The sequence below is a fragment of the Oxyura jamaicensis genome, chromosome 2 (assembly GCF_011077185.1).
Source record: "Oxyura jamaicensis isolate SHBP4307 breed ruddy duck chromosome 2, BPBGC_Ojam_1.0, whole genome shotgun sequence".
Classification (NCBI taxonomy): Eukaryota; Metazoa; Chordata; class Aves; order Anseriformes; family Anatidae; genus Oxyura; species Oxyura jamaicensis.
In genome coordinates, this window is record NC_048894.1 from 50,596,279 (window position 1) to 50,608,482 (window position 12,204).

Below are 12,204 nucleotides of genomic sequence, written 5' to 3' on the forward strand. Positions count from 1 at the left end.
CCCTGTGCACTGATTTATGGCAATAATGAAACATTTTCTAATGCTTGAAGACTACAATGTAGATCTTGTCACTTAAAGAACAAACAGAATGAAATAAATAAATAAATAAAATATAGGTTTTGTCTCTAAAACCACAAAATATTTTCTACACAATAGCTAACCAGCATGGAATTTTTGTATTGTCTACTTCAGAAAAATAAAGCTAAACCTATATAGGTATTTTTTTCTATATAATGGTGTGAAAACAGGGTAAAGGTAGGGGTAACCTAACAACACATTTTTGTGAAGAGAAAATACTTCATAAAAATAACCTTAGAAATGAAATAACTATACTGAATACTAAACACCATGGACTCACACAGGTATATTACACTTTTCTGGTAACTCTCTTTTCTTGCACAGGTGGTAACTATGTGTCTTTCTGATGATATTATTGTAGCCTGTAACTTGTTTGCTTTCCTGTAAGCATGGTCTATCATGTTCAGTGTGAATGAGAATTCCAATATTGCTGAGATATTTTTATTATAGATTACTTAGAAGCAGCTAACTTATATGGAATATTCTCAGTTTTTCACCTAGTAATAAAGGATTTTGAGATTACTCCCTGATATGAAACCAGTGATGTACTGTTTTCCTTTAAATTCAATGTTCTGTTTTAATATGTCTGTTTTCACCTTCAAAGTCCTTAATAATTCCAGTCAAATACCACTGCAGATCTGCAGATTCTACCAATTTCTTTGAAGGTGGCCGCCTCGATATAACATCAGGAAAATTTTCATTTTGTTTTTTTTCTGCTTTCAACCCTTACAGACCCTCTAGTATGTGGGGCATTACTTGTATCTTGTTCCATTCAAACATCCTTCTTTTCCCTAATGGTGACAGTGAATAGCAATGTGTCAAGGCAACCAGATAAATATTTCAGATCTCACCTCTCACCTATCTTCTCCCTCATTTTTCTCTTTTGCATAGTACTGGATCAGAATTAAAACAAAATTTAATGTTGCCTCAGGAATCTTATTTGATTTAGAGCTTATGAAGCATCTCACACACTTGAACATGCTAACAAGCAATAGTAACATTTCTTTTCTCTCAAACAAGTCTGGAAAACCACACTGCTTGCTTGTGTAGTAGGCATGTATCGTAGGTGTATATTTAGTTGTATAATGGATCATCTAATTTAGAGATGGAACCACATTAAACTTTGCAAGCCATGGCAGAATTTAACTATAATATGAAATAAATACCTATGAAAAAATATGTATAAATATTTCTTTTAATTTATTATTTGTAGAGTACTGATTAATGGTCCAAGACTCAACAGTCAGCAACAGACAACAAAAAAGTGGGAGCCAGTTTACAGAACACTACCGGAAAGAATATAATAAAATATGTAATATTACAGTATAAAATATTGTACGTATACTAGCAGTGTTCTTGTATACATATAATCCACATAGTCCTATATCTTATGTGTACCAAGGCAAGAAGACCTTTGACAGATTTCGGGAGAAGGAGGAAGCCACTTTCCATTGTCTTCCCCAGTATCACAGGAAATTCAAAGGTTCCAGCATAACTTGCTCTCTTGCAAGAGCAAGCAAGGTGATAGAAATTTTCTCTTCTTAAACAGTATGTTCAATGCACTTTGTGTTATGGCATTCTCTAACTTCAGTAACATGCTTTTTCAGAGCAGTAGAAAAGCTGTATATCCATGCCCACCCCCTAGTAATTCAGTGATATCAAAATAACAACGGCCTTGAGTAGCTCCAAACCCCAAACTTTTGTAAGAGAACGGAGTTCAGAAACACCCTATCAAAATACACAGACTGGCCTAATTTATATCTCCAAAGAGTTAATTGACAAAATAACATAGGAAGATGTAGCATCTACTGTAACCAAGGAACATTAAAAACCCTTGCTTGGAGATTCAGTCCATAAAGTCTTAAATTTCCATACCTGCAACCACAACACAGATATAAGCCAAGTCACCGAAACTGCCACGTTATCAAAGGTTACAGATTACCTTTTGTTCTGCAAAACAGTTTCTAAGAGGAGATCAGAAAGCAGTGAACCGTTCTCTTTGACCTTGAGTTATTCAGTGCATCACCTTCAGGTAAACATGAAAAAATGCTGTACCCAGATTTTGTGATAAAGCTGGTGTTCATTATGGTCTTGTGTCTGTTCCCTATAAGGTCTGAACAGACAGAAGTGACAAGACAGGCTCGACAAGTTTCCTGCTTCTTATTGCTAATTCACTTCTACTGATACCATTCCTGTCCTTCTGATCACATCTAAAACGAAGCAAACAAAACCAAAACCAAAACAAAAAACCACTTTGGGATTAGCTAGTCCTGACCTAACCTACCTACATTACCATTTTAAAATTGACACACTGCCCTGCTTTAACTATTGATACACATATATTTCATTACTTGGCTTGGTTTAAGAAATTACTCCAATAATTCTTGGTGTATCCATGCAAAAGGTCACTTTAGCACACAGTATATCATACTCAGCAGCTTATTGTAATGTCCCAGTATGGCAGACATATTTTCCAGATCTGATTAACAACAGAATTGTACATTGATATTTTAGATTTTGTATACTCCTTAGTTTTTGTGTACTTTACATAGGCAGTGAATCTTTATTAAAATAAATTTTAAACAAAGTTTTATATTAGCCCATGCAATGTGGCTTTTTGCCCCCGAAGAGGAAAAGATATAAAACTTTGCACATCTTTACTAAAAATATTAAACTTAAAAATGATCATAAACATTAAAGTGCATTCAGGATTATGACAACACAAATAATCATGGTTTAGTCTGTTCCATATTTTAAGCAGAGATTCTTATTTATGAAAAATACAAATGTCTTCAAAACACAGCATAGAATCTTCACAAGAGTACCTGTCAACCTACTTGAAACAATTTCTTGAAGATTATAGCTTCAGTTAAACTATGGACATTGCTTTTTTCTCTTTTTTACCTCTCATAATTTCAGCTATGTAATACAGACTATGTGAACTTGTATATTTTACCAGTCTTAATGAATACATATTGCTTTTGGTACATTTGAGTTCTTTAATTTAGTTTAGGATTAACACTTCCTATAGCAGTAGGAGAGCAGTATGCAGTGCTCAAATGCTTGCTGTGTCGTAGAGACCACAAAGAGACAAATTCATCAGACACGCAAGAATTGCCCTGTGTCTGCTCTGTTTCATCTCATTTTATAATGAAGTCCTCCAATCTACTTCCAGTTGTTTGGCAGATCCAAATCCCACACAGATTTTCAGCACAGTGACTGGGGTGCAGGCACAGCAACCAAAGCAGCAGAAGATACGAGTTCCAAAGCACACCGTGAGCTGATTGACTGTGATGGTTTTGAAGAAATGTGCTTGGATTATCAAAGACAGATGAAGTTCAAGAAAGGGTCAACAAGGACCCACCTCGGGATATTTCAGTAACCTCAAAAGCAGAATTTATGGAACACCAGAAAGGTCGCATGATTTGCAAATGATGGACAAGCTTAGTCAATTCCAATTGAAAAACAATAAAGGGAAACTGCAGGTTAAAAAAAATAGAATTATATTTATATCTGCAACATTTTTTTAAAAAATATGGTTTAAGCTGGGTTTATGGCACTGGGAAGTTCTGTTCCTGGAGGCTAAATTAACAGCTACAGGTCGATGCTCAACCAGAACCCATTTACGCTAGACAACAAAGGTGATAAAGTAGTGAAGCTTAAACCATTTAAGTGACATAATTAATACCAGACCTGGATAAATTATTCGTTTGCTATCTGTGTTAAGTCACAAACTATTAAATCTAAATTATGCTCTCCTTTGAGGAAGTCCAGAACTGCCACAGCCAAGAGCTTTTATTTATTATTATTATTATTATTATTATTTTATTTTGGATAGATATTGCTGTTCTGATGCATACATCCAATTTTATGGATTAAGTTACGGGCAATCCTCCCTTATGTCTACAGCTACTTGCACTGTTTGCAGCTCTGGGAAGTCTGGTTCCTAAAGGGTACTAAAATTCTGAATTAAAAAAGAGAAAAGATTTCTGATATCTTCTAACTATAACTCAGGTACTAGTGACAGAAAGACATGGTTAAAACTCCCATGTTTTTTCCACTTAATTAGGAGCCACTGGAGAGGAAAGGATACAGAATACACAAACACAACATCCACTTGTCATAAAGGCCCCCTTGCATGCATGAGTTCTACAAGTACCTATGGGTATGTATGGAGATGTAACAAAAACAGCAGGCCAAGGACAGCAATATTACATGCTGGAAGGGTAGTATATGAAAGTTTTCTGAGGACTGATAATCTCTGGAGCCTAGTAGTCATGCTGAATCTGTAATAGGTAACAAACTCAGAACACCGAGAGACTGCTCAGCCTGCCCAAGGCCATTAAGATAAACAGCAGATTAAGGGACATCCAGGAAGGTAGAAGAATGATATATACTTCTCTCTTTTTTTATAAGCAAATGCAATAGGTGCTAAACCATAAAAATAAATAATAAAAAACCTCCACGACACTGCAAAACTTGTTTCACTGAATTACATTCCTATTTTTGACTTTTGAATTCTTGTGAGAAAAAGTTTACACTGAAAGAAGAAATTTACCTGCAATGCTAATCATATATAGATTTGTATTGGAGGTAAAAAAATGTTCTCAACATCAAATACTATTCAACATTGTCTGTATAGAGTACCTTGTCTCCCTTCTATTCAGTGCAGAAGTATGTGGTATACAAAGCTTCTATTTCAGCTTCCTTACAACTAAAATCCTACAATCTGTCAGGGTTTCAGGACGCATTCAAAGAGGAAGGAGGATGGCAAATCAAATGTCCATGGGCACTGAAAATCTTACAGGACTACAGCTTCATAAAAGTAGCTCTTTATTTTGGACATCCAACATGCGAACTGTACATGATTTCAGTATGTTATATACTATGTTAGTGGTGGTTTCAGCATCTTTACAGAATCTTTATTTTCCAGTGTCCTTTAATTATTTTTCTTAACAACATGGCCTAGTTTGAACCTATAGCTGTATATTTACTTTGAAATGCTCAAATTTTCAAACTATTAGTAAAAAGCTTATAAAGAAGCTGTTGGCAATTTTTGTTCCCATCACTTCTGCTGTAAAAAAACAGCATAATTAAAAAAAAGCAGAACACCAACTGGGTTTCCAAAGTGTATTTCCACCCTAGCTGTGAATTTTGACTTGCTTTTTCAAGCAACACAGTTGTGCTCCTTGAAGGCATAAGACATTCTACCAGGTGCCTGAATCACACCAGTGCAAGACTTAGGAGATGTGGCTCCAGGCTAGAGTCAAAATATTCTTGTCCTTTCCCAGGGGTCTGACTCTGCAAAGTCCAGCTGTGACTGTGGAATTTCACTCACTCCCCAGATTCAGTTACGAACTGATTTTTCAGCAGCTCCAGATGCAGACTGCTTACAGTTTCACAAAAGGGTACAACCTGCTTTAAAACATACCAGCTCAACTGTCTCACACAACAACAAAAACAGATTTTCATTTCACCACCTGGTCAAATAAATTAAAGTGGTTTGAACTTAAGCTGAATCTAGCTTGAAAAAAAAAATAATATTGTCTTTAAATTTCTGTAAAATTCTATTTAGTAGCATTGTCAACCACAAAAGATATTTACAGGTAATTACCTTCCTTTCACTTCATCACAAAAACCTGAAGTTCTGGCTGCATAGTGAATTGCGAGCACTGTGTTAGATTGGAAGATACAGCCTTCTAAAAGAAGCCTGATACTTCGACCATGTTTAAATCAGGGAAAAAGGAAAAACCAGGCTCTCATAGAACAGTCACCTTGTATAACTCTCAGAAAAACATAGAGAAAAATGTGCCAAACTATCTATAAGCACCCAGAAAGGAATAAAAAGAGCAAACATTGATTTGCCCTCAGTAACCAGCAGCTATATCAATTAAAAGAAGTCGCATCAGAGGACAACTGCCTTTGTATATATGAGAAAGCATAGCTATCTTGATGAGTAAGGCTTTCTGCAGTACTCACATCACTCTTATAAAAAAACATAAGGAAACATGGTGTAAAAAAAACTACTAGAGAGCAAGTGCAAAACTTGCAGGAAAATATTAACTTGCAATACTTCAACAGCTCACTGACAAATATGAAGGATTATATATTGATTTTTCCTTCATGGTCTGCTTCCCCCTCCAGCCTTCACATTTTTAACTCTGTTCCCAAACTTGCTGTAAAAGTCCTTGCTCAGGCAAAGTAGCAAGCAGTAAATAAAACCGTACTGCTGAGGAAACAAAGTGTAATACAGAGGTTCAGCAGTCAAGCATGGATGTTGATCAGCGTTGATTTCTCCTACACAAAGTACATTCTGCATGTTACATCGTGCATTCTTGCATGTGTTGGAGAGGGGTGTCAGGGGCCAAGCATCCTTGATACTCCAGAAGCAATTATCACAGCTGCAGATAGCTCCTAGGGCACAAGATGCCATTTAGCCACAGAACTCACTGAGGGAGCTCAAAAGAACAGAAAGAGTCCCTTGCACAAGCAACACCATTCCAGTTGGTGTCCTGCTGCTTAGACTAAAAAAGTGCTGAGGGAGAGGACAACTGATACCGCCTGATTGAGGGATGTGCTTATTTCCTAATCAGACAGGGGCAGTGTAGGGACACATGGGCAATCATTTATTCTGAATAACGAGCACAGGAGCTGTCACAGGAGATCGAGCTGTTTGTCCGTGGATATTCACAACTACAAAACCTGTATCTATCCAGCAAAGGAGGAATTAAACATCATGCCGTACCTGCTGGTACTCAAGAATGCCTATTTCCAGTGTCTTGCACTATGGGGAATCTGTGGCCATTCAGTCACAAAAGGGTGCTAGGGAACTTATTGGAGAACCCTTAGAAGGAAGCAGAAGTAAGGCAGTCTTGGGAAAAAATAAAATAAAATAAAATTTTAAAAGTGGCTATAATAGAATCAAGGCATAAATTACCAGCTTGTTGGTTTGCTCACACAGAAATGAATGAATGGTTTGGCTTGGAAGGGTCCTTGAAAGATCATCTAATCCAACCCCAAACGGCCAAACACAACTTGTCTGGAATGCAACGTTGAGAGGGTGCATGTGGCATTATACTTTCTGGATAGAAAATAATGGCTCAGTGCTTCTAGAATTTGTATAAATAAATAATAATATAAAAAAGTAGTGACAAAAATAAGAGGAGGAGTGATTACACGGAGGAAGACGCAATATCTGATCATAGATTTTTCCTAGTAACGATGGGCATATTTAACAGAAAAAAAATGTCCAGTATCTAGATGGATGAGGATTTAGATTCAGGAGGCATTTTTTCTGGACACAGCATTTGGGGGTGGATGGATGTTGGGGGGCAAACCACCTACAGTATGATTGGATGAACATAGAAATATCCTGTACCTACCTCTCTTTCTGAAGTAAATGAGTTTTGAGATCAAATGGCAGTTCAGGTATGAATTTTGTAACTTAATTATTCCTCACAATATAGTAAGCAGCATGCTTAACATAACTAAATACAGAGATAAAAGTCAAGTAGACACTCTTCAGACAAATTAAAGGAAAGGTCCAGCAGTTGACTGACATTAAATTGTCTAGCTGGGAACGAGGTAATTATTTGATGATATATATATAAAGAGAGAGATTGTGAGAGAAATTGAACACAGTCTTTTATCTAGATCTCACAAAGCTTTTTTTGAAAAATAAAATCTAATATTTACACTAATAACGCAAAGGTTTAGCATATTGCAAATACATATAGAAAGGTTGGAATCCAGCCACGCTGCAGCTGAGGGCAGTGTAATCATGAAGCTAGAGTTACACTACTGCTCTCAAAACAGATGCCATCTCCAGTTCTCAATAGGGATGAACCTATCTGTACCTTGCTATGACACTTATTTGCAAAATGGCTATCTCTTCGTTTCCACGTGACAGAAACCAAGGTGAATGTAAGACGACAACATCCCCTAATGCTTTCAGAAATTGTGACAGACCAAATCTCAAGGACAGAGATAACTCTTCCCTCGCCAGATCTCCAGGCAATTAACAGCTACCTTGAAAAATAAAGTACAGTGAATTTAGAAGTATCAAGAGCATAAGAAGTTACAGATGCTTGATTTTAGAAACAGAAATTTTTACATTTAGAACTAACATAGTTGGATGCTTTGCAATGCAGCTAAATAAAAAGCACCCTACCATACACCACTAAATCTTGTTCTCTTACATTGCTCACTAAAATATATACCTGACTAGAACCTGTATTTTGAAGTATGCAACTATCAGCAATATCACTTTTATGATTAAATGCAATAGCGAAATGGAGAAATCCAGATCCAAAATAATAATAATCACAACCTATAAAACTGTATTTTATAGTTAACACACTTCAGAATAAGAATTTTGTACAGAGATCCTGCTGGAGATTATGAGTATCCAAACTCATACCTGAGATAATGTACTCAGCAGTACGTATATGAGATGGGGGTAAAAGCCAGAAAAAAAAAAAAAAAAAAAAAAAAACAACACCAGAATTTGGGGGTATCACTGACATTTAAATAACATCTTGACTCATTTTTCATACACATCACTCAGCAAATCACTGCAATTGTTTACAAATAAAACTCATGCCTAGCTTTGCTTAATTGTGCTCTAACTTTTCTCTACTCTGGAGACAGAATTTATAGTAAGCATAACCTAATTGATTGTTATGAAATGATGAGAACATTTAGACAGATGTCTGATTCTCCATGGACATTTTTTCTCCAGGAGAAACAAGAAAGGCCTGCAGCCTTAACCATCTTTTCTGAATTTATGGTGGCAGATCTGTCCATCTGGATTAGTGTCATCTGCCCTTTTCGAAAAAGATCGGTGCCTGTAAGGCTTTCAAAGATAAATCATCTGTGCAAAGGAAAGATTCCATGTGGACCTACTGATTTTTTTTTTCTGTTATGGTAAGCTCAAATGAGATTTTTCTCCAGAAAAGCAGTTGTATATAAGACTTTTATTAAAACTATCCACTAAAAGTTTAAAAGCACTAAATTATTCTATGCTTAGTACTCCACCAACTGTCCCTAAAAGTCACAGGGTATTCCTAGAAAGAGCAAACTTAAAAGGAACTGACAAGGCAAATATATTATTATTACAGCTAATACTTGGGCAAGATCACTGAAGCCGTCTTGAATCAGAGTTGGAGAACTGGAACACACTGAAGTGGAGCAGTTTGCAAAGAGCAGTAGATCTCCCCACTGCCTAAGTTCTGCAAAGCTAAAGTAACAGCAAATACAGCCAGCATTCAGGAAAAAATGCAGGAATGGTCAAAAAATGGTCAAATAATTTTTTCACTGGCTGAGCATTGGTAGTTAAATAATGCCAGCAAAATTGTTTTCATAGAAGGAGATCCTACGAGCAGATTGACTATGGAGAATATTGTTAAGAACTTTCTGTGGTACAATCTACCCACATGTACACCCAGACACTCATGCATAATATTTTGATGTCACTTGATGTGCTATTTCTTTCCCTATGCAAATACAATAAAATAAATTAATTCACAGTAAGATGACATGAATAATATTTTGTTAAAGGATGAAGCGCGCATAGCATGCATGGTAACTTCCTTATCCTAGCAGAGAAAGGTAGATGGTAAATTACTCTAGTTGAGGAATGATGAATGAAATCCCAGTACATTCTTGGTAATGCAGGAGAGACTATTAGCTTCTATCTGAAGGTAATGTGAATACAAAAGTAAAACATTACCACAATCTCTTCCTACTTTGTTTGACTGGTTACCCTCCATTTCTAGAAGATAAAGAACAAAGGGCACAGAAGATAAAGAACAAAGGGTCTCACAGGATTTTTTTTAAAGGGCTCCAAAAATAAAGGAGAAACAAACAAAAAATCTATTAATTACAGATTTCTATCAACCCTGCATTAGGGGCTGCATCTTCTTTGAATGTTCTTCGATTCTAACCCTAAACAATAAGTGCTAGTGCTAGAAGTAAGAAGAAAGAACATAAAATTGTATTGAAATGACATTATTATTTTCCAAGTAACCACCCCAACCACAGAACAGCTAAGGCTCTTTAAAAATTTAGCTCTTCATATAACGTCTTTCCGTGGCACACAGTTAAAGAGAAGATAGATCGACCTAAGATCTTTGCAGCTCCTGTGAAAATAGTGTGTTTACAAAATAGTGGATAGAAAAAACGCAAAACAAACATAAATCAATGTTTTGATTTTTAAGCTTCCCAACTTCCCAAAATAACACATCTGCATATTTTTCACTAACAAAAGTTTGTAAAAAGCATTCTAAGCTAATAAAAATATTTCAGTAGCGTCAGTTGGTTACACTAAGTATACTATTTCAACAGCGGCTATTTATATTTGAGAACTCAATTTTTTCTATAATGAGATGGCCTGTAATAAATGAGCAATCATTACTCAAGATGTAATTCTCTGAACAATAAACTGAAGAAGCCAAATATAGTCACATTTTATGTCTTCTGCAGCTGATACAGAGTTCATGACATATACTACAAGTAAGCAGAAACTCCTTACTTACTTCCAGACATACACGTGAAGGGATACAAGTACAGAATGTAGTTTTGACATTGTATTATTGTACCAGAATATGCAAATTGAAAGAAAGTATTTTATTCTAACTGACTTATATTGCTGGCCAACTTTCATTCTTAGACCATTAGGATATACAAATGTTATTTATGCCCATAACAATGAGATAATAGTGAATTAAATTATTGGGCTGGCAGCCTTGTATACTTTTCATTTTGAGATTCAGATTAGAAAAACTTGTGCAGTTACAAATTCAACTTGAAAATAAAATAAAATCAAACCATACCTTCTAAGTGATTGCTAATAGTGCTACTTACAAAAAAAAAAAAAAATTTACATCAATGAAATAGCCACCTGCTTTCTATATTAAAACTTTTTTTTCCCCTCGTGTGAATCTGAGATGAGACTGTTGGTAATCAGATATGGTTATGCTGCCCAGCCAAAAACAGATAGAAGGAAAACACCTGAAAACTGAAAGATTAAATGCAAATTTCATCAATGGCCTTTAACATGAAGGCTGAAGGAAGACTAAATTTATAAGAAGGGTATAAAGAGGTCTTGTGGAAGTACGTGCAAATTTGATGTTTAACAAATAAATCAAAGATTAACATTTCTCTATTTTTAATACTTTGCACAATTATTCACAATAGGCTTAAGATTGCTGGAGTCATGCAAGTCTTAAAATGGGGGGGAAAAAATGTGTAATCAATCAGCTACCATTCTTGGTTCTTATTCAGCCAAAAATTAATAGAAAAGACATGACTTCAGTATAACCATTATTTTACCCTTCCTAGCAATCTAAACAATAATTAATATGTGATAAGGCATCTACTGATCTAGCAAACCTCTAAAGGTTAACTTCAACAGGAGTTACATAAAACTTTAATTGAATTGTAGCATAGTTCTGTAGAAAATCTACTTTTTCATGAACATGCTTTATGTACTTAAAAACGTCTCAGTACACTGTGTACAATGGCAGAAGAAAATGTATCTTACCACTGCAGCTGGAACTTGATGCATTTTTGCAGCAGGGGTTCCTGGGCGTGGGTAAAATTGATTAATAAATAAGCTTGGAAACCTGTACTGCTCCACAAGTTTCATTGTTTCTTGAAAATCTTCATCTGTCTCTCCTGGAAAACCACAGATGATGTCTGTAGCGATTGTTATTCCAGGCACTCTGTAAAGAAAGTATAAAGAAACATTGAACTTAGGATGTGTAAGTCTTATTCCCTTAAAAGATCTTAAAAACTCTTAAAAACTCTTCAACTTTATCTACAGAAATTGAGACCTAAAATTATCTTTGGAAAAACAAGAGAGATTTTAATATTATTGCTTGGTAATGACAAATGCATTTGGTACTCAGCCGAGATCACAAGCAATAGAAGAAAGACATTGCACCAAATATTAGATCAGTATTATGACACATGAGTGAAAACATCTGGACTACCTCCTCCTTCATCAGAAATTACAGGTGATCAGCAGAGCTTGCAAATTTCGTGAATTCTGATTACTTAATGCACAACATTTATAACTTCTCAGACTTAGCCACTAGAACTTAAAACACTGCTCTCCAAGGAGCA

At 35.6% G+C, this 12,204-nt stretch overlaps 1 protein-coding gene across 2 annotated transcripts in view; it reads right to left on the minus strand.

Moving 5' to 3' along the window:
* The window catches only part of CDKAL1 (CDK5 regulatory subunit associated protein 1 like 1), a 422,830-nt gene that overhangs the window by 100,916 nt on the left and 309,710 nt on the right, over nt 1–12,204 (minus strand). For both annotated transcript variants that reach the window (XM_035316554.1, XM_035316555.1), the window contains one exon: nt 11,621–11,801. In XM_035316554.1, the coding sequence (XP_035172445.1) occupies nt 11,621–11,801 (181 nt within the window). The remainder of the gene's footprint in view (nt 1–11,620; nt 11,802–12,204) is intronic.